Source organism: Prionailurus viverrinus, chromosome D3, assembly GCF_022837055.1.
Source record: "Prionailurus viverrinus isolate Anna chromosome D3, UM_Priviv_1.0, whole genome shotgun sequence".
Classification (NCBI taxonomy): domain Eukaryota; kingdom Metazoa; phylum Chordata; class Mammalia; order Carnivora; family Felidae; genus Prionailurus; species Prionailurus viverrinus.
In genome coordinates, this window is record NC_062572.1 from 38,370,647 (window position 1) to 38,394,412 (window position 23,766).

General features: G+C 45.7%; 1 protein-coding gene across 3 annotated transcripts in view; it reads left to right on the forward strand.

Annotated features, from left to right (window-relative positions):
* Window positions 1-23,766, forward strand: part of LAMA1 (laminin subunit alpha 1) — a 168,541-nt gene that overhangs the window by 95,979 nt on the left and 48,796 nt on the right. For all 3 annotated transcript variants that reach the window (XM_047827002.1, XM_047827005.1, XM_047827004.1), the window contains exons 20-34: window positions 345-451; window positions 769-949; window positions 1,533-1,669; window positions 2,568-2,804; window positions 4,468-4,611; window positions 5,126-5,305; window positions 6,404-6,589; window positions 7,146-7,273; window positions 7,914-8,034; window positions 9,955-10,092; window positions 16,043-16,164; window positions 20,023-20,109; window positions 20,403-20,596; window positions 21,071-21,213; window positions 22,822-22,911. In XM_047827002.1, coding sequence (XP_047682958.1) covers window positions 345-451; window positions 769-949; window positions 1,533-1,669; window positions 2,568-2,804; window positions 4,468-4,611; window positions 5,126-5,305; window positions 6,404-6,589; window positions 7,146-7,273; window positions 7,914-8,034; window positions 9,955-10,092; window positions 16,043-16,164; window positions 20,023-20,109; window positions 20,403-20,596; window positions 21,071-21,213; window positions 22,822-22,911 — 2,195 coding nt within the window. The remainder of the gene's footprint in view (window positions 1-344; window positions 452-768; window positions 950-1,532; window positions 1,670-2,567; window positions 2,805-4,467; window positions 4,612-5,125; window positions 5,306-6,403; window positions 6,590-7,145; window positions 7,274-7,913; window positions 8,035-9,954; window positions 10,093-16,042; window positions 16,165-20,022; window positions 20,110-20,402; window positions 20,597-21,070; window positions 21,214-22,821; window positions 22,912-23,766) is intronic.

The window sequence follows — 23,766 nt, forward strand, 5'->3', positions numbered from 1 at the left end:
GCAGTTGATTTTGAAATCTCCGTCGTATGTTTCTTACGAAGATTTGTTAATAAACATCGGTGGCTCATTTTTACAGACTCAAGGAATTCATGAAATTGGTTAAGATCGTTTGCTACTTGCTATCGTCATAGCTTCAGTGGTTTTTCTGTGTGATGGTTCCTTCCACCAACCCCATTTGGCCTACTTTTCAGAAAAATACTAAATTTTAAAAGTCATTTGAAAGTGATTTATTTTAGCCTTAGGATTTGAAACATGAATGTTTAAAATTTTGCCTTTGGGGATTAAGGGGTCTTATTACAGCTATACCCAGAAATGGGCACAAATGTGTCTCTTGTGTGTGTTAGCCTGTGAATGCCATGGAAGAGGCTCCCTTTCTGGTGTCTGCCATCTGGAGACTGGAGTCTGTGACTGCAAACCGCATGTGACTGGACAGCAGTGTGACCGGTGCTCGGTAAGAGGCCTGCTGGTCATTGCGTACAATTAAAGTATGTGTCAGCGAGGTCTGTAATCGATACCTGAACGTTGGTTCCCAGTGAAATGGACTTCATGACTGCCGGAAAGAGCTCATGCCCAAAACACGGCTGGTGAATGCTGTGGGTCCTTACCTGTGGACCAGTGTTCAGTCTGTAAGGGGGTGGAATGACGTCGCGAGCACTTTATGATTCTGTGAAACATCCTGTGTTTGACTTGGGAAACGTTCTCGTGAGTATTAGTGGCTAACTAAAATGTATCTGTGGCTTCCCCAATTCTGTCCCTCCTGTGAAACAGCATGGCTATTATGGGCTGGACACAGGGCTTGGGTGCTTGCCCTGTAACTGCAGCACGCCAGGCTCCCTGTCGGATGACTGCACGGAGGAAGGCCGATGTCACTGTGTGCCAGGTGTGGCTGGGGAAAAGTGTGACAGGTGTGCGCGCGGCTTCTATGCGTTCCAGGACGGCGGCTGTACACGTAAGCTCTGGAATTCATTATCTGAGACTTTATAGTAATTTCCCGACTTTTCTTGGCACTCTCCTTTGACTTCCAATTCTGTTAAGTTCCTTCACTTTTTCTCTTTCGAGTGTGTAGGATTTCATACCTTTTTTCTGTTTCCTGGCCCCTGTTTTTCATCTGCCCGGAATCTCTGGTCAGGCTTTACTAATAATGATGTGAACTTCGATTAGCTTTCGTTTCTTCATCTGTAAAATAGAGAAGCTGATTGTAATCTCCACCCAGGAGTTATTTTAAATGTTGAGCATAGGCATTTGGAACACAATAAATGCCCTGTGAGTATTGGCTGTATCTTCCCGCCTACTTCTGTTTCTCTGTCCCGGTTACCCCGTTTCCAGCAGCAGCTCCTGACAAGGAGGAACAGCCACCTCCCGGGAGACACGGACGGGTCTTGGGAACCACGAGGTCTCCGTCAGGAACTAGAAGAATGGTCTAGAATGGTTTGGAGAATTAATAAAAGGGAGATGACCTGTGGCATCAACTCGGACGCCTTCCGTCACACGGTGGTCCTGATGTGTTACAACACTGTCTGTCTTCGTTGCAGCCTGTGACTGCGCCCACACGCAGCACACTTGTCACCCGGAATCGGGGCAGTGCATCTGCCCTCCTCATACTCGGGGCGCATCCTGTGATGAATGTGAGGACGGATACTGGGGCCGTGACCCAGAGCTCGGATGCCAGGTGCGCGCTGCCATCGGCATTTTCTTAACCGAGAAGCGCTTTGCTGGAGCAAATCACATTCCTTCTCTGTCATCCATTCGCTTGACCTCAACCCGGTGAATGGCTCTGTGGTTTGCATTTAAAACTCAGTACGGGTGGGGCGCCTGGGTGGCTCAGTCGGTTAAGCGGCCGACTTCGGCTCAGGTCATGATCTCGCGGTCCGTGAGTTCGAGCCCCGCGTCGGGCTCTGTGCCGACTGCTCAGAGCCTGGAGCCTGTTTCAGATTCTGTGTCTCCCTCTCTCTCTGACCCTCCCCCGTTCATGCTCTGTCTCTCTCTGTCTCAAAAATAAATAAACGTTAAAAAAAAAAAATTTTTTTTTAAATAAATAAATAAAACTCAGTACGGGTTCAGGCATCACCTGAAGCAGCACCTTTAAAGTACATCATTCTAAATTTTCTTCGAGAACCGGCTGTGGAATTGATGGCTGGAAAACTTTATTTTAGTGCCCTTTAAATGTATTCTGCACATACACTATCTTCCAGGAGAAGGACATAAGTCACTTTATTGGAGGGTTGTATCCGGTCTTCCTTGGTTCTGTTTTCTATGTAGCTTTCCTCAGTGAAGCTTAGATAGAGGTTGTGTTTTGAAAACAGACTTGACTTTGACCTGTAAGATGATGTTGACTTTCAGGTCACAGGTTGGGCCCAGTGCGCATGTGCTGAACGGGGCACAGCCGTCCAGCATGGCAGTCACCGCCTCCCGTTGGCTCTTGGCAAAGTGAAACCATGGAGCCATATTGGGAGAGGCCCACTCATCCCGACCACTTCCCCACACTCAGTGTTCTTCTGCAATCCCCACATGGGTACATTATGAAAATGTAAAAGGTACCTTTTTATTTAGTTAGTTTGTTTTTCCAGGCCTGCAATTGCAGTGCTGTTGGGTCAGCCAGTCATCAGTGCGATGTGCTCACTGGCCGTTGCCGATGTAAGCCAGCGTTCGGTGGACCGAGCTGCCACCAGTGCTCCCTGGGGTACAGAGACTTTCCAGACTGCGTGCCCTGTGACTGTGACCCAAGAGGGACCTTGGCAGACACCTGTGATGAGGAACAGAGTCTTTGCAGCTGTGCAGAGGAAACCGGTATCTGCTCTTGCAAGGTAACGGCCCTCGGCGTTCCACGGTCTTCCCCTCTCACATGCACCACTAGGACTTTTGGGCTTTTGACTACAGTAGAACCTTGGTTTGTGAGCATAATTTGTTCCGGAAACATGCTTGTAATCCAAAGCACTTGTACATCAGAGCGAATTTCCCATAGGAAATAATGGAAGCTCAGGTGATTCGTTCCACAACCCAAAAAATATTCATATAAAAATGATCACAATACTGTAGTACAATACGAAACAATAAAGAAAATACAAAATATCAAGAAAAATAAACAAACTAACCTGCACTTGCCTTTGAAAACCCTTGTGGCTGGTGTGAGGGAGACAAGAGAAAGGAGGGTGATTGTGTAGGACGACTTTATCAGCAGTGGGATCACTGCTGCCTATTGGCTCAATGGGATTTTTTTCTTTTTGGGCAACTTTCACAAGGAACCTATCCAGTGACACTTGCTTTTGCCTCCTTTGGAGGATTTCGCAGAAATGTGACACTGCATGGATGATCACTCACAATCCAGCAGTGAGAGACAGAGAGAGAGAGAGAGAGAGAGAAGAAACATTGGCTCAGTTGGGATCACGTGACATTCGGCATCACTACTAGGAGTAGGTTCTACTCCTATTGAGAGACACTGACTTATCAAGCTAAAGTTTGTTAGAAATGTTTGCTCGTCTTGCAGAACATTCACAGAGCAGGTTAGTTGCAATCCAAGGTTTTACTGTATTGACCTCAGCAGCTAGGTTTTAGACACTTGGCATGGTTCTCACTGCCTTCTAGGTTTGAGTTACAATTCGGTGTAGGCTCTTCTAGAACACTTCTCTAAAGTGGAATTTTTACTGGTTATTGCAAGTGTCAGATGATGGAACTGAACTGAAAGACGAGGAGTTTTCTTTCGTGTTCCGGTTGGCTGAGTGGCCAGTGCGTCTTGAATATTCAGGCAAAACGGGTAACCCAGGGCTTCAAGAAGATGTGATTTTATAGCTGATAATTATTCTTTCGTATGTGCTGGCCAGACTGAAGGCAATTTGTGCTTGTTGTTTTCCCAGCAGGTAAGATTTCAACATCATGTTTAACTCTGTGTGTTTCCACTGGGTTCCCCCGTGTGCTTGTGATTAGGAGGTGACTGGCTACCTCCTCTGATCCTTTTCAGGGGCTGGTGAGAGAGAGGGTAGTGGGCTGACTAGTGACTAGGGGTGAGGAAGGGAGCGCCCACGCAGATACTACGGCCCGGGAGCAATGGAAACACCAGTGAATATGCCTTTGGCTTACCACACAGGTGACGGCAACTTTCACCTGAACAGGACGGGAAGGGCCTGCCTCAGTGATCACCTGGTCTGTGTTCTCCACCTGACGGGCCATCAGAGTCACCTGGGGCCTCGGGGAGGCCTCCCTGGCTGCTCCAGGAAAGGCTCATCAGGCAATCTATATATTGCCAAGGCCTCCAAGGTGATGCTGATGGTTAGCTGCGTCTGGGAATCACTGATGGCGCCAGAGGGCGGGTGTTCCTTGAGGTCAGGGAGCTTGCTTTGCCCAAGGAAACGGCTATTTCTGAGACGTGTGCTGCTCCCGAATGAGTTTGCTGTCTGCTCTCATTTCTGTTCCGAAATCACACCTCTTCTTTTTAGGTAACAACAGACGAGTCTGTTGCTTTTTCTCCTTTAGGAAAATGTGTTTGGCCTGCAGTGCAGCGAGTGTCGAGCCGGCACCTATGCTCTCCGCGCCGACGACCCTCTGGGGTGCACCCCCTGCTTCTGCTTCGGGCTGTCACAAGTCTGCTCAGAGCTCGAGGGTTATGTGAGGACCCCGGTGAGTGGTGCGCGCGGTAAAGCGTGCTGTTTTCAGCACCCTCCCCACCGTGGAAGTTGGGTGATGGTGGGGGAGACAGTCAAGTACTTTAAACTTTGCTCTGATGGCATCAGAAATTCCAGGAAGCTGACCTGGGTTTGCTGTGAATCGGAGCTCTGTTTCCTGCCGTCCGAGGAAAGAAATGAAGCGGGGACGGAAGGCACCCCGTGTCGCTCCTTAGCTAATCTGTCAAAAGCTCTACTTGGCGAGGAGATAAGACTGCAACGCACCACAGCCTCCTTCATAGGATTGAATCCTGCCCCAGCGTAGCAGTAGCTTGGCCCAAACGCAATAGTGTAAAACACGTGCAGTTTTCACCTTAACCCAGAGGTTTGAGTTTGAAGGAAACATCTGTGTTACTCCGGTTTTAATAATGAAGCTGTCTCGTCTGTGAAACGGTAGTAGAATCTGACAAACCAAAGGGGAGGTGTGAATTTGTGTCCTAAGGTGTATTTTTCTTTCCTTCCATGACCAGATAACGCTGGGCTCGGGTCAGCCGCTCCTGCGTGTGGTTTCTCAGAGCAACCTCAGGGGCACGACCCAGGGGGTGTATTACCAGGCTCCTGATGTCCTCCTGGACGCCGTGACTGTCAGGCAGCATATTCACACGGAGCCGTTCTACTGGAGACTGCCAGAGCGGTTCCAGGGAGACCAGGTGAGGCCCACGCCCAGCCTAGGACTGGTTCTCATTTCCTGGGAGACTCGGGTCTCGTCCGAAATTACAATGGACTGTGTTAGCCTACTAGTAACCGAGGGGGTTATTAGTTCACTCTTCTAAGTGGGGCTGGAGAAGTTTAACACTTAGCAAAATCCCCCCATGGGGCGCCTCGGCGGCTCAGTCGGTTAAGCATCTGACTTCAGCTCAGGTCATGATCTCGCGGTTTGTGGGTTCAAGCCCTGCATTGGGCTCTATGCTGACAGCTCAGAGCCTGGAGCCTGCTTTGGATTCTGTGTTTCTGCATTTTTGTTGAAATCAATTTGAGTGTGTGTGTGAATTCACCCAGATCTTTAAAATTGGCAAATATGTATCCAGTGTTCCTATAGCTGTAGGTTATTTTTAATTCAAAGGAGTTTGAAAATAATCAGGATCATTACCACACAGATTTGTTACTTTGGTGCTGCCCTCCATGGGTGCCATCAAGAGGAAATTCCGGAAGGTGATGGACCTGTCTGTGGTGGCCTTGATGATGGTGGTGGCTTCACAGGTGTATACTCATCCCCAGACTCGTGGAGTTGTACAACTTAAATGTGTACAGCTTTTTACATTCCAAACATGCCTCAGTTAAACAAAACAAGGAACCTATAAAACATCTCTAACTTTAAAAAAACAAAAAAACAAAACCAAAAAAACTAGGGCACCTGGGTGACCCAGTCGGTTAAGCGTCCTACTATTGATTCTGGTTCAGGTCGTGATGTCACAGTTTGTGGGTTCGAGCCCCGAGTCGGGCTCTGCATTGACAGTGCAGGGCCTGCTTGGGAGATTCTCCCTCTCTCCCTCTCTCTCTGTTCCTCCCCTGCTTGTTGCTTGCTCTCTCTCAAAATAAGTAAACTTAAGAAACAAAACAACAACAACAAAAAAACCATAGCCTGAGTCAACGTAATAATCCATAATTAGGTAGAATTAAAAGGAAGGAAGTTCCAGACAACCTATCCCACCCGTGTGATGCGCGATTTCTTTCAAGTGGCAGCAGGCTTGTGGTGAAAGCTTTAAACCAGCGCACATGAGAGGTGTAAGCCATTTCCTGTCCCACAGCTCCTGGCCTATGGTGGCAGACTGAAGTACAGCGTGGCCTTCTATTCTTCCAATGGCATGGGCACCTTCAACCTTGAACCCCAAGTGCTCATCAAAGGAGGCCGGACCAGAAAGCAAGTCATCTACGTGGATGTGCCAGCCCCGGAGAATGGCGTGCGACAAGACCAAGAAGTGGGAATGAAAGAGGTGACGGTGTCCCCTTTTCGCATATGTCCCTTAAGGGTGTGAATTTAGCTCTGGGGGCAGTGGAATGACAAGCTGCCAATACGAGAGCCAGAAGACCTGGAGATTAAAATCCCAGCGGGTTTGGTAAGATTTGTGAAAACAATCCAAGTTTCATGTTCTCAAGAACTGTATACTAGGTTTGTGTTACCTTGGTGCAGATTGCACCCTAAATCCTCCATCGTGATACCCATGTCTCCATCTGAGTGGATGTAATGGCGTGAAGTCTCTGGACTTGCTTGGACCTGGCAGGTGCGTGTCCACTTGCCTGGTGGAGGTCTGTTCACTGTTCACTGGTGGAGGTTCACTGTTCACCTGCCGTAGGTGACACCTGTCTGCTGACAAATGAGGCTGGCGTCCCTGCCGCCTGGGAGGTGACCGCAGAGCTGCCTCCGTTATGTTCGCTCTCCTGCGCAGGACGGGGCTCACTTCCGGAGAAATTGACCAGAGAATTACTAAGTTCACAAGCCCCTGAGGATGTGTAACCTGAATGTAATTGAGTTGTGTTTCTCCCCCACAGAATTTTTGGAGATATTTTAACTCTGTTTCTGAAAAACCTGTCACACGCTCCGATTTTATGTCTGTTCTTAGCAACATTGAGTACATCCTCATCAAAGCATCTTATGGTCAGGGATTACAGCAAAGCAGGTACTTGGAATCTTCTAGAATGAAAAACAGATAGTTTTAATTTGAAACCAAACTGAAGAGATTTGATTCACCCTTATTACTTCCTATATTTATTAGTCTAGATATATTTGTGTTCCTCACCAAAACTTTGTTAAATATTAATATTCTGAAATGTGTGGGAAATGACCTAGATTATCCATCCTCCAATTAATGTGGATATAAAATGCGAGTACATAATGGTGAAATCTTAGCTAAGGATGAAATATAAAGAAAACAAAACAGTTCTGTCATCTTCTGTTCTGCCCTTGAACTGAAATGACGTTTCTTTGTAATAACATCAAGAATGCTGTCACCTGCTCAGTTAGTGCTTATCCCATAAAGAAAGCTGCTCAGTTATGGCCAAACTACTCCTTCTAGTTCTGGGTGTGCTTTCTGGAACCTTGTTTGTAAGGTCTAAAATGTTGGCTGGGGACCTTCACCGTGTAATGACAGTAATGATGGGCTTTTACACATTCCCTTTATAATCGTGTAGGAGCTACTCCCAAACCGGCAGGAAAGCTCTGATTTAATACATGAGCAAATTCATTAGGTAATGTGCTAGGTCTCTAGAAAGCGTCTTTTTAAATATTAATGTCCCCTCTCACACTTCATGGTTTCACAGAATCTCAAATATTTCCATGGAGGTTGGCAAAAAGGCGGACAAGTTGCGGCCGGGACAGAAGGCGGCATCCCGTTTAGAGAAGTGTCTCTGTCCTCCTGGCACGGCTGGGTTCTCCTGTCAGGTACACAGCTGGGTCCTTCTGTCAGTTAGGGAGACGGTGCCTAAAACCCACTACCTGGTTCTGAGTGGAAATCTGCTTGATACAACTCCAAGTGATGATCAGAATTTGTATGTATTGTATACTTTTTCTCTTTAAAAAAATTTAATTATGGTTAAATACGCATACACAAATTTTACTGTCTTAAACATTTTTAAGGGTATTGTTCAGTAGTATTAAGTGCATTCACGCTGTACAACCAACCTCCAGGATTCTTCAACTTGCAGACCTAAAACTCTGTACCCATTATACGGGAACTCCCCAGTCTCCCTGCCCACAGCCTGGCAATCACCTTTCTTGTCTCTGAATTTGACCGCACTAGGTCCTTGATTTAAATGGAATCCTGCAGTATTTCTCATTTATGACTGGCTAGCCTGATGGCTACTGCGTTGACCGTTTTGCCTGTTGTGAATAATGCTGCCGTGAATATGGCTACATGTATCTCTCCAAGACCCTGATTTCAGTTCTTTGGGGTTTATACCCAAAAGTAGAATTGCTCGGTCATGTGGTAATTCTGTTTGTAACTTTTTTGAGGAGCTGCCATACTGTTTTCCACAGCACTGCGTCATTTTATATTCCCACTCACAGTGCACAAGCGTTCCACTTTTTCCGCATCCTTGACAACTCTGATTATTTTCTGGTTTTTTGATGGTAGTTCTCCTGGTGGGTGTGAGGTAGTATCTCATTGTGGTTTTGATTTGCAGTTTCCTAATGATGGGTGAGGTTGAGCGTCTTTCCAGGTGCTTATTAGCCATTGTATCATCTTTGGAGAAATGTTTAGTCAAGTTGTGATACTGTAATTTATCAGAAGACAGATGTATTTGGTCTTTATCCCCTATTCCTAGCACAGAGTTCTTAAATGCTTGGAATTTCCTAAGTGATGAGATCTGTAAATGTGTCTTTTGTTATGTTAATGAGGTGACTTTTGGAAAGCTCCTAGATCATGTAAGGATGGAGGCTGGTCACCAGAAGAACCCGCCATGTGGTTGGAGGACTTACAGTCTTACCCCCAGACCTCAGGGGAGAGGGGAGGGACTAGAGGTTGAATCAGTTTCCAGGGGCCAGTGATTTTCTCAATCCTGCCTATGTAAGGAAGACTCCATAAAAACCCAGAAGGATAGAGGTGCTGGGTGGCTCAGTCCGTTAAGCGTCTGACTTTGGCTCAGGTCATGATCTCATGGCTCATGGATTTGAGCCTCACGTCGGGCTCTGTGCTGACAGCCCAGAGCCTGGAGCTGCTGCGGATTCTCTCTCCATCTCTCTCTGCCTCTCCCCAGCTCATACTCTGTCTTTTGCTCACTCTCTCTCTCAAAAATAAATAAACATAAAAAAAAAAAAAAAAAGGATAGAGTTCAGAGAGCTTCCTAGTTTGTGAATGCTTGGTGAGCCAGGAGAGGGCATGGCAGCTCCAAGCCCCTTCCCCGTATCATGCCCTCTGCATCTCTCCCATCTGGTTATTTCTGAGTTACATTGTTTTATAATAAACCAGTGATCTAGTTCTGAGCTCCACTCTGGCAAATTAATTAAACTCCAGGAGGGAGTTGTTGGAGCCTCCAATCTATAGCTGGTTGTCAGAAACACAGGTGACAGCCTGGATTTGTGATTGGCATCTGTAGTGGGGGGGAGGGGCAGACTTCCAGAACTGAGCCCTTAGCCTGTGAGATCTGATGCTATCTCCAGGTAGGCAGTGTGAGAATTAAATTGTCAGACACCCAGCTGGTGTCCAAACGTTCCTTGGTGTGGGGGAAAAACAAACCCACACAAAGAACTGGCCACAGAATGTACTGATCAGAGCTGGGGCTCAGAGGTGGGATTGGTGTCAGAGTCGCTAGAAGTCCTTCACCCATTGTGTAATCATGTTCATTTCCTTTTGCATCCGCTCAGGACTGCGCACCTGGTTACCACAGAGGGGAGCTGCCGCAAGGTGGTGGCCGAGGACCCCGCCCTCTGCTCGCTCCTTGTGTGCCCTGCAATTGCAACAACCACAGCGATGCCTGTGACCCCGAAACTGGGAAGTGCCTGGTACGTGTGTTTGTGTGGGTGATTAGAGGAGGCACCAAGTCTTTGAATTTCTGGTCCAGAGTCCTATAAAGATCTTGGTTTAGAGGGAGCTTATATTTAGTGTAAATTCCACATAAATTTCCTTCCAAAAGGCTAAGAGGTCTGATCCTGTCAGTGCGAAGTCTTGTGTAAGTTTTAGTTCTGTGAATTTGTGTGTGGGTACCAACTGGGGAATTAGTTACATGTACTTGCAGTACTGGTGGTTATGGTGAAAGTAGACGAGACCTTTGTGTCCTAGAACTGGGAGGGTCACCTGGAGGTTTTAAAATAAGTTAATGCCAATATCGCAAATTTATTTCTCTCCTCGCAATTTTTTTTTAAAAAAACTTATTTTCGGGGTGCCTGGGTGGCTCAGTTGGTTAAGCATCTGACTTCAGCTCAGGTCATGATTCTGCAGTTTGTGGGTTCCAGCCCCACGTCGGGCTCTGTGCTGACAGCTCAGAGCCTGGAGCCTGTTTCGGATTCTGTGTCTTCCTCTCTCTCTGCCCCTCCCCTGCTCATGCTCTGTCTCTCTCTCTTTCAAAGATCAATTTAAAAAAAAATTAATAATACTTAATTTCTTGGATGTCTTCGTATGCGTTTGGTTCTGAGATACCTTTCCCTTGTTTCTAAAACACACAAAATTCAAAATTCAGAAGTTGAGGATCTAACTGGCTTTACTGAGGGATTCATGAATTGGAGGGGCAATCCCATCTGTTGAGTAGAGGGGAGCTCCAAGGAGTTATACAAAATAGAAATTTTTTAGGAGGGAGGGTGGGGCAAGGAAGTTATTATCAAAAAGAGGGGCGCCTGGGTGGCGCAGTCGGTTAAGCGTCCGACTTCAGCCATGTCACGATCTCGCGGTCTGTGAGTTTGAGCCCCGCGTCGGGCTTTGGGCTGATGGCTCAGAGCCTGGAGCCTGTTTCCGATTCTGTGTCTCCCTCTCTCTCTGCCCCTCCCCCGTTCATGCTCTGTCTCTCTCTGTCCCAAAAATAAATAAACGTTGAATAAAAAAAAAAAATTAAAAAAAAAAAAAAGAAGAAAAGAAAGGATTGCTCCAGAGGCAAGGTCACTTTCCACTGGGTGGAGGGCAGGGAGTCTGATTAGGTGGGTCACCTCCTCTTCCTTTTTGGGGATAGAGAAGGGCCTACATGACAGGGTACCTCACTGGTGCTGATGAGAAAATTCCCGACTGACTGGTTAAATACATTTCTGGGGGAGACTGAAGCTGCAGTCAGGCTAGGTATTAGGTCCAGTGTGGCGTCTTGGCCTAAGTGGTGCCATTTTGGGCCCGTGGTTCTCTTTTTAACAGCCTAGACCAAGATCGGTCCCGGAAACCTAAGGAGAATTCTGGTCACCGAAAAGGAACACATGGGGCAGATGGAAGTCTTGAGGCCTTGCTGAGGACAAACTCTTGTGTCTGTGATTTCGCTTAAGCTGACAAGGCCTTATTGATAGCGTAGAATAACCTGATGTTCTTTTCCCCGCTCTGGAAATCTCATTTTTAAAATAATAATTCTTGGAGAAACATGGGTTACTCGTATAAATGGCGCCAAGACTAACTTACCTCGGGTAAAATAACTCATTGACAGGAAATGAGCTGCCCCCCCCCCCGCCCCCCGAGAAAGACATACCTGAAGCCGTCAAGGTCCCAGGTGTGGCTCAATCACAAGGAACAGGACAGGGAAATTGGGACAGGGGGCTCCCAGCCGACCTGCAGCCACTCTAGACCTGTCTTCTGTTTGGAAGCATTTTTTCGTATGTGGCCTGTAAAGGTCATTTGCACTAGACGCGCTGCTGAACTGTCGCAGTGTGCAGGTGAATTTTGATGCTGAGGCGCAGCAGGGTTTTCCTCAATTAAAAAGGTATCTATTAACCTTTGCTGACTTCGTTATATATGTGGAATTAAAGAATTGTTCCAGTTCTACCAGGTTAAATGGACTTAGAAGATGCAAATAGCTGCAACACTATTAAAAAAAATTTATTCACTTTAATCAGCTCATGCTCCAGGCAAAAGTAAGGTCCTAATCGAGACAATGAGAAAATCTCATTTAAGGATTTAAGGAGGATTGATTTCAGGCAACTTAAATAGAGACGCAATTAGCGGGGAAGGTCCCTTGGCCAGTCATGGGGACAAAGGTCTCATGGACACGTGGTTCGTGAGTTCGAGCCCCACGTGGGGCTCTGTGCTGACAGCTTGGAGCCCGGAGCCTGCTTCGGGGTCCGTGTCTCCCTCTCTCTCTCTGCCCCTCCCCCACTCCCTCTGTCTCTCTCTCAAAAAAAAGTAAACATTAAAAAAAGTTTTTTTTTTTTTTAAAGTTGATCAGTTCTTTCATGCTGTATCTTTCCTTGGTACAGCTAACTATTTTAACAAGATTAGGCACTCTTAGGGCATTAAATTATTACCCTGCCTTTCCTGGCCCAAATTCACCAGAATAAAGTTGAGCAAATGACCGGTTGATTTGTACCCAAGGAAGAATACAGCCTGCTTAACCCAATCCAGGAAAGATTGTGGTGAAGAGTGTCACCAGTATCAATAAAGACCGATAGCTTTTGGACAGTTCCCCGCTCTGGGAGGAAACGTTTGCCATATGTTACCTGGAACCCATAAGAGCTCACACCTGGATTTGTTCATTAAATTTTGCAGTCCACAACAGTGGATACGTATGCTCCAAGATGACTTAGGTCTGAACTACACTATTCACACCACGCAGTTGTTTAATGTATGTTTACCCACCACCAGCAATGGGGAGCTCAGCTCATCTTTGGGCAGCCCTGATTATTCCTGGAATTTAGTGCCCTGGCTTGTCTACCCGTTTGGTGCACTTTTAATCTTTGGAGCCATTGAGACAAACCAGTAGTTCAAATCTGTTCATGAAAGATGGCAATGTTTTAAGACATAACTTGTAAAACATTACCTTCCTCTTTCACATATCAAAGGCCCTGAATCTCCAGTCCTCCTGGTCAAATATCCTTCGTTTATATGCCTGATGTATCTGTGGAATGGTTGAGTCCATTCCCCATCCTGAGGTTAAAGTATCATGCCCACAGCCCAGCACCTTTTCTCCAGGTATGGGTGGGGCATCTCTCTCTCTGACTTTAGCTGTCCCATGAAGGCAGCCTGTGGGTTTTGCCAGTCTGGTCACTGCTGCCTCTGCTGAGCTGACTTAAGATGCTTACACTCTGTCCACATGTTTAACACCCAAGTCCTTGCTCTTTGAACTTGGGGCCTTATCTTTGCTCTTCAGTCTTCATCTTGTGAGGTCTCTTTTGTGGTTTAGTGCAACAGTGCACTTCTAGTTGACAAAATCTCTTTTAAGCACTAACTGTGGATTATTACGTAGGTGGGCATCCAGACCATTTTGGATCTGATTTAGTCACTCAGCATATAGTGTCCCCCCTCTTCATGTCACTGGGACTTCGAAAGTATCCTAAAAATGATTGGTCAGACATGTGACCTGGAAAGGGGTGGGGAGACTGAGGAACACCAAGCTATCCTGGGAATTCCTTTCCTTGGGGACTCCCTTCCAGGAGATAACCCTTAACGCTTTTACCGTTGAAAAACTGACCAGCCTTGTCTGTGCAGTTTCCAAAGCACGTGACTCATCCTCCAGATCGGTTGACATGAACAGGTTCTCACTTCCCAGCCACTCTTGGGGGCAGCTTGTCTTCAGCTCTCTAGGACCTTGGAAACCAGGAAGCTCACGATCCGTTGTGGATTTGGGAAGTTTTTAAATGCTGGAGTTGGTGTCAGCAATGAAAACCAGAAAATCGGATCGATACTTGTTCATCATCTATTTATTGTTCATCAGATTTATATTGTGTATCATTAAAACAAGTACTTAACACGTGTTCTTTTTAAGAGCGAGGTTGCAAATTTTACTTTTTTTTTTTAAATTTTTTTTCAACGTTTTTTATTTATTTTTGGGACAGAGAGAGACAGAGCATGAACGGGGGAGGGGCAGAGAGAGAGGGAGACACAGAATCGGAAACAGGCTCCAGGCTCCGAGCCATCAGCCCAGAGCCCAGAGCCCGACGCAGGGCTCGAACTCACGGACCGCGAGATCGTGACCTGGCTGAAGTCGGACGCCTAACCGACTGCGCCACCCAGGCGCCCCAACCAATTTTCCTCCTAAAGAGATAGTGCTTTTAGGGGCCTGGGGGATCCCAGTAAAATCTACTTTCACCAGGTGGAATAAGAATGTAATTTTAAAACAGAAAATACTGGCATATTTTTTAATCAAAAGGATTTCAAAAATAGCGTTTCAAAGGTCTCAAAAGGTGTCCTTGTATATCCTCTCTGGCTGCCAAGAAGAAAGTCTGCTTCTGTTTGCCAGTGTTCCGCATCTTGTCTTTCTGTCCCTACACCCCACACGGAAGCCAGTGCCCAGGGCCTGGGCGGACAGTGATCGAACTGGCCAAAGCAGATTTCACCTTGCAAATGGATGTCAACAATTATTTTCTCTTGTAGCTTCAAAAACTATTTTAATGGCAGGATCATAAGTCGTGTCATCGAAATGGTGACATAAAATTTAACTAGAAATGAATTGCTTGTTGGGAGAATCTCCTGGTGGCGCTCTAAAGCTCAGCAGTTTTGGGGCACCTGGGTGGCTCAGTTGGTTAAGCGTCTGACTTCAGCTCCGGTCATGATCTTGCAGTTGGTGAGTTTGAGCCCCGCATTGGGGTTTGTGCTGCCAGCTCAGAGCCTGTGACCTGCTTCCGATTCCGTGTCTCCCTCTCTCTTTGCCCCTCCCTCACTCATGCTCTGTTTCTGTCTGTCTCTCAGAAATAAATGAACATTAAAGAAATGTTGGGGCGCCTGGGTGGCTCAGTCGGTTGAGCGTCCGACTTCGGCCCGGGTCATGATCTCGCGGTCCATGGGTTTGAGCCCCGCATTGGGCTCTGTGCTGACAGCTCGGAGCCCGGAGCCTCTTTCAGATTCTGTGTCTCCCTCTCTCTCTGACCCTCCCCTGTTCATGCTCTGTCTCTCTCTGTCTCAAAAATAAATAAATAAACATTAAAAAAAAAATTAAAGCTCAGCAGTCTCTTCCCCGTTTCCTAAATCGTCTCTTTACTTCTGTTCTTTCAGCCCCTCACCTGTGATCAGTGAACCCCAACTATGTGTAAAACCAGTGTGCTTCAGATGTTTTTTTTTTTTTGAGTTAGTATATATTTTAGATCCATGTTTTAAAAAAAATTTTTTTTTAATGTTTATTTCTGAGACAGAGAGACAGAGCATGAGTGGGGGCGGGGGCAGAGGGGGGAGGGGACACAGAATCGGTAGCAGGCTCCAGGCTGTGAGCTGTGAGCACAGAGCCCGACACGGGGCTCGAACTCACAGACTGCGAGATCATGACCTGAGCCGAAGCTGGACGCTCAACCGACTGAGCCACCCAGGTGTCCCTAGATCCACATTTTAAGGACCTGAAAGTTGGTGGCTTCTAGAAGCCATGTGTATGCATACATATTGTATGTGTGTGTATTTTCTATAAGAAGGATATATTAATAATTCCTAGGCTATATTCATTATGACAAATACAGGCCAGAGCTGGCAGTATTTCCAGGATTTAAAACCTATGAAGAGGGGCACCTGGGTGGCTCAGTCGGTTAAGCATCTGACTCTTGATTTCAACTCAGGTTAGATCTCACGGTTTGTGGGGTTGGGCTCTGTGCTGACATCGTGGAGCCTGCTCTCTCCCTCTCTTTCTGCCCCCCTCTTCCCCCCTGTCTGTCTGTCTCTCTCGAAATAAATAAAAATAAATATTAAAAAAATATATGATGAAAAATGCTCTTCCTCTCAATAATAATGATAATAATAATAATAATAATAATAATAATACCTGACAGTGGCTTACTTAGGTGTCACCAGGTAAGGATGATTTCTAACAATCACCCCATGATTTTCCTCTCCTTTTGGAACGCGGGGCTCCAGAACTGCAGCCATAGCACCACTGGTGACCACTGTGACTTGTGTGCTCCTGGGTACTTCGGGAAGGTGACTGGCTCAGCCAGCGACTGCTCTGTGTGCGCCTGTCCTCGCAGCCACCCTGCCAGGTGAGCCCCCACAACTGTGCCCGGAAGCTGGGGCTGCTTCCATTCTCGGCCTTGGTTTCCAGGCTTTTAACTAATACTCTCTGTGTGTTGAGAAAGGCTGATTTTAAGAGAAAGTGTTCATTATTACACATTTGAAGAGAATCTTTCCAAAAGCAAAGTATCTGTGTTGGTATCAGGGTGTTAAAATGGAACCCACGAAAGAAAATACTTTCAGTTTTATTGTTTATTTTATTTATTTATTTTTCAATTTACTTTTTTTTAACTTACATCCAAGTTAGCTAGCATCTAGTGCAACAATGATTTCAGGAGTAGATTCCTTAATGCCCCTTCCCCATTTAGCCCATCCCCCCCCCACAACCCCTCCAGTAACCCTCAGTTTGTTCTCCATATTTAAGAGTCTCTTATGTTTTGTCCCCCTCCCTGTTTTTATATTTTTCTGCTTCTCCTCCCTTATGTTCATCTGTTCTGTGTCTTAAAGTCCTCATATGAGTGAAGACATGATGTTTGTCTTTCTCTGACTAATTTCACTTATCATAATACCCTGTTGTTCCATCCACGTAGTTGCAAATGGCAAGATTTCAATCTTTTTGATTGCTGAGTAATACTCCATTGTGTGTGTGTGTGTGTGTGTGTGTGTGTGTATTTTTTTTTTCTTTTACCACATCTGCTTTATCCATTCATCCGTCGATGGACATTTGGGCTCTTTCCATACTTTGGCTATTGTTGATAGTGCTGCCATAAACATGGGGGTGCATGTGCCCCTTTGAAACAGCACACCTGTATCCCTTGGATAAATACCTAGTAGTGCAATTGCTGGGTCGTAGGGTAGTTCTATTTTTAGTTTTTGAGGAACCTCCATATTGTTTTCCGGAGTGGCTGCACCAGCTTGCATTCCCACCAGGTGCAAAAGAGATCCTCTTTCTCCACATCCTCGCCAGCATCTCTTGTCGCCAGCATCTCTTAGCCATTCTGACATGTGTGAGTTGGTATCTCATTGTGGTTTTGATTTGTATTTCCCTGGTGATGAGTGAAGTGGAGCATTTTTTCATGTGTCGGTTGGCCATCTGGATGTCTTCTTTGGAGAAGTGTCTGTTCATGTCTTTTGCTCATTTCTTCACTGGATTATTTGTTTTTTGGGTGTTGAGTTTGATAAGTTCTTTATAGATTTTGGATACTAACCCTTTATCTGATATGTCATTTGCAAATATCTTCTCCTATTCTTTCGGTTGCCTTTTGGTTTTGCTGATTGTTTCCTTCACTGTGCAGAGCTTTTTATTTTGATGAGGTCCCAATAGTTCATTTTTGCTTTTGTTTCCCTTGCCTCTGGAGACGCGTTAAATAAGAAGTTGCTGCGGCCAAGATCAAAGAGGTTTTTGCCTGCTTTCTCCTTGAGGATTTTCATGGCTTCCTGTCTTACATTTAGGTCTCTTATCCATTTTGAGTTTATTTTTGTGTATGGTGGAAGAAAGTGGTCCAGGTTCATTCTTCTGCATGTCGCTGTCCAGTTTCCCCAGAACCATTTACTGAAGAAACTGTCTTTATTCCATTGGATATTCTTCCCTGCTTTGTCAAAGATTAGTTGGCCATATGTTTGTGGGTCCATTTCTGGGTTTTCTATTCTGTTCCATTGATCTGAGTGTCTGTTTTTGTGCCACAGGTTTTATTTTCTGAAGAATAATTATAGCCTCCAGCCTCTGTATCCAGCGTACCTGGAGATGAATTGTTATTAATTTTATGAATGTCGATATGAAGAATTCCATTCCTGTTTAATGTAAGGGGGGGGGGCGGTTAGAATCTGTATATGCTGGTGAAATGATGAAATGCAGAAATGCTCCTTAGTAATGAGACTGAGGCTAGCTTCTGCCTGAACTCGTGATGCTCATATTGGAGTTATCTGAACACAAAAAAGAACCAGAGGTTTTACGTGGAAATTGGAATATCTATGAGACCTCTTTGGTTTGTATGAAATTGTAATTCATAAATAACATTTCATCATTGCTTAGAATGTTTGACAAGGCATTGAACATGTATAGATTGAATACCAACTTTTGGTAGGCTAAAATGAAGTTTTCTTTTTTAATCGTTGCTTGCATCTTCTTTTATTGTCCCCAAGTAAGTGAGGCTTGACGGTGAGTAACAAATGAGAGGTGCTGTTAGCGTCCCTTCTAAACCACCATGCATATAGTTATTACTATTAAACTTTTTGGGTTAAAATGTATATAAATTTTAACTCATTAATTCTACTTCTGTAATCAGAGCTGTAGAAATATTTGCATATGTGTGCAAAGATGGATATATTTTGGCATTGCTTATACTCACAAGCAATCACAGGGGAAACTGAAATATCTACTTACGGGGAGCTGATTTTTATATATCGTGGCGCACACCTACAGCGAAATAGTGTACAAACACTGAGAAAAGAATAAGGTATATCTGTAGGTACTGAGTTGGAAAAACGAGCAATTAAACTATGTAACTGGGGGCGCCTGGGTGGCTCAGGCGGTTAAGCATCTGACTTCGGCTCAGGTCATGATCCCACGGTTTGTGAGTTTGAGCCCCATATGGGACTCTGGGGTGACAGCTCAGAGCCTGGCGCCTGCTTCAGATTCTGTGTCTCCCTGTTTCTCTGCCCCTCCCCTGCTCATGCTCTGTCTCTCTGTCTCTCTCAAAAACAAATAAACATTAAAAAAAATATTTAAAAAATCTATGTAACAATGTATAATATGGTATTTTGGAAAAAATTCGTATCTACGTGTGTATCCATATACATATGGATAGCTCTTTCCGTATCCAAACTAGCTCCTTCTAGTTTGCACATTTGCGTACTTTTGAATATTTTACTTCTTCAATCTAAAAAGGTCCTAACCACCCCCAAGGTGCACAGTAGTAAGAGACAGGGTGTGAACATCTCTGTGAGCTCTGCATCTGAGAGACCCTCAGAGACATGCTTTACTTTGCTTATATCTTGTTTCCATTGAGTCTGTTCCTTTAGTCTTTAGGGAGGAAAAACAAGTCCGAACTGAAATGGGGCTGACCCTGAACCCTGTCACTCATTCCGGAAACTCCCACAGGTCAAAAACACAGGCTACCCCAGAGGTTTTTTTCCAGTGGGTTGCAAGTACCCATCTTGGCCTGTAGGTGGCGCAAGGAGCATGGATAATTGAAAATGTGGAGGCAGGGGTCGTGGAAAGGAAGGAGCCAAAAGCTGAAATCCCTGAGAAGATCTGAGAGGATTATTAAATTTTGAATGGCTCTGTCATTTTGCTTCTAATGGCCCATCACATGGCTCCCTACTTCGGGTTCATTTATTTTCAGATGGCGCCCTCCCCCATGTGCAGACCTTGCCCTGCTTTTCCTCCTTGCTGCCTTTCCAGTCAATTACCGTCACCGGGCACCTGTCAGGCTGCATCTTCCCGTGCTTGCTCAGGGTCTTGCACAGCTCTCTCCAGTCCCCTTTCCATCTAATAAGCCAGGTGATAATGCCCTTCACCCTCAGAACAAGACCCTTTTTGCCTGGAAAGCTTTCTTGTTCGGTGACTAATTTGCTGTAATGTGTGTGATCGTACAGATTCGTTGTAATCTGTCAATTCTTGGCCTCTGCGCCCACACGATTGTCACTGGCTGGGTGTGCGAGGAATATCTTTTGGATGTGACAGATGCATGCGATAGTGTTGGTCACATGTTTGTTTCCCTTCTTTTTGCCCCCAGTAGATTTTAAGCCCTAAAAAGGTGGTCTGTCTGGTGTAATCACTTAACTTTCAGAGCAGTATGGAGTATCCTAAGACTTGTGAATAAGTGCCATAGGCAGATTTGAAGCCGTGGATCTAAGAATTCAAAAAACTATGTTTTTTCTTCTAGTTTTAGTCCCACTTGTGTCTTGGAAGGTGATCACGATTTCCGCTGTGATGCCTGCATTCTGGGCTACGAAGGACAGTACTGCGAAAGGTACCCGGGGGGGCTGGTTACCATGCGGAAATCGCTAGGTGCGTCTGCCCCGTTGATGTGTACAGGGCGTATTTACTAACGGGATTTGGGAGGTGTTATCAGTTTGGATGGGCATGACTGATACGGGACCTTATTACTATTCCAAAACAGCATCTACGTAAAACGTAGAATGAGGCAAATGGGCCCACGTTCTTTGTATTTTATTTGGCAGAAATGACCGCTATCCTTGAACAAGAGTTGGTGTAATATACCAACTTGCTGCTGTTGAAACTACTGTGTGTACTTCTCTGCAGGTGCTCCTCAGGCTATCACGGGAACCCTCGAGCGCTGGGTGGCACTTGCCAGCGGTGTGACTGCAGCCCCAGTGGCTCTGTCCACGGTGACTGTGACCGCAGGTCCGGGCAGTGTGTCTGCAGGCCAGGCGCCACAGGGCTCCGATGCGAGGAATGTGAACCGAGGCACATTCTGCTGGAAAGCGATTGTGTTTGTGGGTATTTTCTTCCTCTAAACCTTTAAAGATTTTTCTCTCTCTCTCCAATGTTTCCCTGTTATGGCACCTGCAAGGATAAAGTAGGCGTGTCTGCGAGCTATCTGAGGAAATGACAGATGGACTCCGAAAGGAAATACATTTGGCATTCATTGCCATCGGTCCAAGTCAAAGACAAGCAAATGCACTCTGAAGTTTGGAGCAGTAGAAGGAAACACGCGCCCCGCCTGGGATCCACGCTGGGCATCAGTTGTTCCTTTCTGTGTGACCCCAGGGGAGTCACCGATCTGATTTGAGGCTTAAAGGCATCGCCTGAGAATAGGGGCTCAGCACTTCTTGCTTCCCTCCCATCACACAGGCGGAAGGGGGAATGTCCTCTGCCCGTGGATGTCATTACTGCAGAATGGCTCGTGCAGATCCACGAGAAAACGTGCAGACGGCTGTGCCTCAACTTCAACTTTCTTTTTCTTCTAGCTTGTGATGATGAATGTGTGGGTGTGCTGCTAAATGACTTAGATAATATTGGGGACGCCATCCTTTCCGTGAACCTCACTGGCGTTATCCCTGTCCCATCTGGAATTTTGTCAAACCTGGAAAATACAACGAAATATCTCCGGGTAGGTACTGGGAATACGGAGATGGATAGAAAACCTATGTCACTGAGAGATGGGAGAGTCGGTGGGGACAGTATTCTGTCCTTCTGTCTGTCTGCCTCATCAGTGTGGGAGTCTCACTCCTGGCATCTAGGCTTCCTACAGTGTGATCAGGGACTTCATCATCCACACGCTAACCTGTTCCCCTGTGGGACCACTGTGAATTGTTTGACTTGTGGGGCGCCTGGGTGGCTCACTCGGTTAAGTGTCCTACTTGGGCTCAGGTCATGATCTCGCGGTCCAAAAGTTTGAGCCCCGCGTCAGGCTCTGTGCTAACAACTCAGAGCCTGGAGTCTGCTTCGGATTCTGTGTCTCCCTCTCTCTCTGCCGTTCCCCTGCTCGTACTCTGGGTCTCTCGCAAAAATAAACATTAAAAAAATGTTTTTAATTAAAAATAAATAAATAAATAATAAATTGTTTGACTCGTTCCATAAATGCCTCCATAAAAATTCCTCCCCCATGGTCCTTCTGCCTTTTGGGAGAAGACAAGTCCCCTTGCTCCTCTTTATGACAGACCTTTGGATATTTGAAAGCAGCTGTCCTGATACAAATACAGGAAATAAACCTAGATGTATCTTCTTTAATGCTGGAATATGCTGATGATCAACTGTTTTCTGTAAATGTATTATTCTTTTTTTTGAAATTTTTTTAAAGTTTTTTATTTTATTTTTGAGAGAGAGAGACAGAGTGTGAGTGGGGGAGGGGCAGAGACACAGAATGCGAAGCAGGCTCCAGGCTCTGAGCCATCAGCACAGAGCCCAAAGTAAGTGTATTATTCTTAACTGGGTTTGTGGGGCACAAAAGTTTCTCTTCCCCAGAAGGTATCTAAACATCTCTGGGAGTAAATCATAGTTTTATGATTAGTCAGACAGGATCTGGGTCAAAAAAAGGAACGGGAAATTAAGAAATTGGCTTAGTGGACAGCTTGCTACTGTAGCATTTTTAATTCTAAATTTTCTTCTAACATTTATTTTTGAGACAGAGAGAGACAGAGCATGAACGGGGGAGGGTCAGAGAGAGAGGGAGAATCCGAAACAGGCTCCAGGCTCTGAGCTGTCAGCACAGAGCCCGACGTGGGGCTCGAACTCACGGACCGTGAGATCATGACCTGAGCCGAAGCCGGATGCTCAACCGACTGAGCCACCCAGGCGCCCCAGTAGCATTTTTAATTCTAATTGGAAAAAGTGCAGTTCTTAATTTTGCTTAAAACCTACACGTTAGAGTTTGAGATAGTCAATTTATTGTGTCATGTGGTAATGAAAAGGATTGTCATTCCTGAATGCTGTGTTTTTAGATAAAAGCCTAGGCGTGTGTTTGTGAATCTGGCTGCTTCACCCATCTGCTCGTCTTCTCTCTATAGACATAATGGCCATAAAGAAAGGTTAGGGAACTCTCAGAGATGTTTTTCACATTATTTCTCCTGAAATGGAAAAGAAAATGTTTTTGAAAGGTGAAAATATTCTCCAAAAAAAAAAAAATAGAAAAAAAGAAAGCAATGTTTAAATTTCTTTTCCACTCACTATAGACCCTCTGGACTAAGAACCAGCAATTTGTTTATTTTGTCCTTTTTAGGAAGCTTTATTAAAAGAAAATACACGTAAGGACCTGGCAGAAGATCAGCTTGAAGATGTTGCAGAACAAACAGACCACCTGCTAAGGGAGGTAAGTGCTTCACCCAGAAGACCCGCTTCCCACCCAGCCCTTGAAAGCAATTGCATCGGGTTGGTCTGGAAGGTTCTATTAAATCAGGGCAGGCTCCTTCTCCCGGGAGCTGTGCTCCAGGTACCTTGTCATCAAATTGGTTTTAACCCTCTGCCAGTTTCTGTGCTTTAGCGGGAAGAGACTCCTGACTTAATTTCTCCTGTCACGTCTGCCGAGTGAGGACTTGGCCAAGTCTCTGTGCCATCGGCCTTGTCATTCCTTCCGGTGAACCGAGGGGCGGGTGGGTGTGTGGTGTCTGTGCAACCCTCAGGCTTCGGGCCGCATGCTTCTGACTCGTGCAGCTTGAATGTCAAGTGAGCCTGTTTTGATGTCAGCAGGAATGATGTGTTTGTTCAGCCCATTCCAGATGAATGGTTTTTAGTGACCCCCCTCCCCCCAAAAAAATCTCATTTGCAGATGGTGGGGGAGGCCTACTGTCAAATTTATAATTTTCACTTTTGGATTTCGTGTGTGTGTGTGTGTGTGTGTGTGTGCATATGCACGTGGACATATGTATATAGATATGTGTACGATAGTGTATCTATCATCTCGTGCCTGTTTGTATCTAGTCCCTGTCAGTATTCACACACACAGTCATGTACCCTAAAGTATTAGGTTGGCCTGTTAATTTAGAATTAAGGATGATTTGGGAAGAGTTTAAGGGTTTAAATGTGGCTTTTAAGTACCTCAGTGAGCAAACATTTGGTAGGAAATGATAAGCTGATTAAAATAATTCTCTCTACCCATTAAAGAAGATTCTCTTGGGGCGCCTGGGTGGCACAGTCGGTTAAGCGTCCGACTTCAGCCAGGTCACGA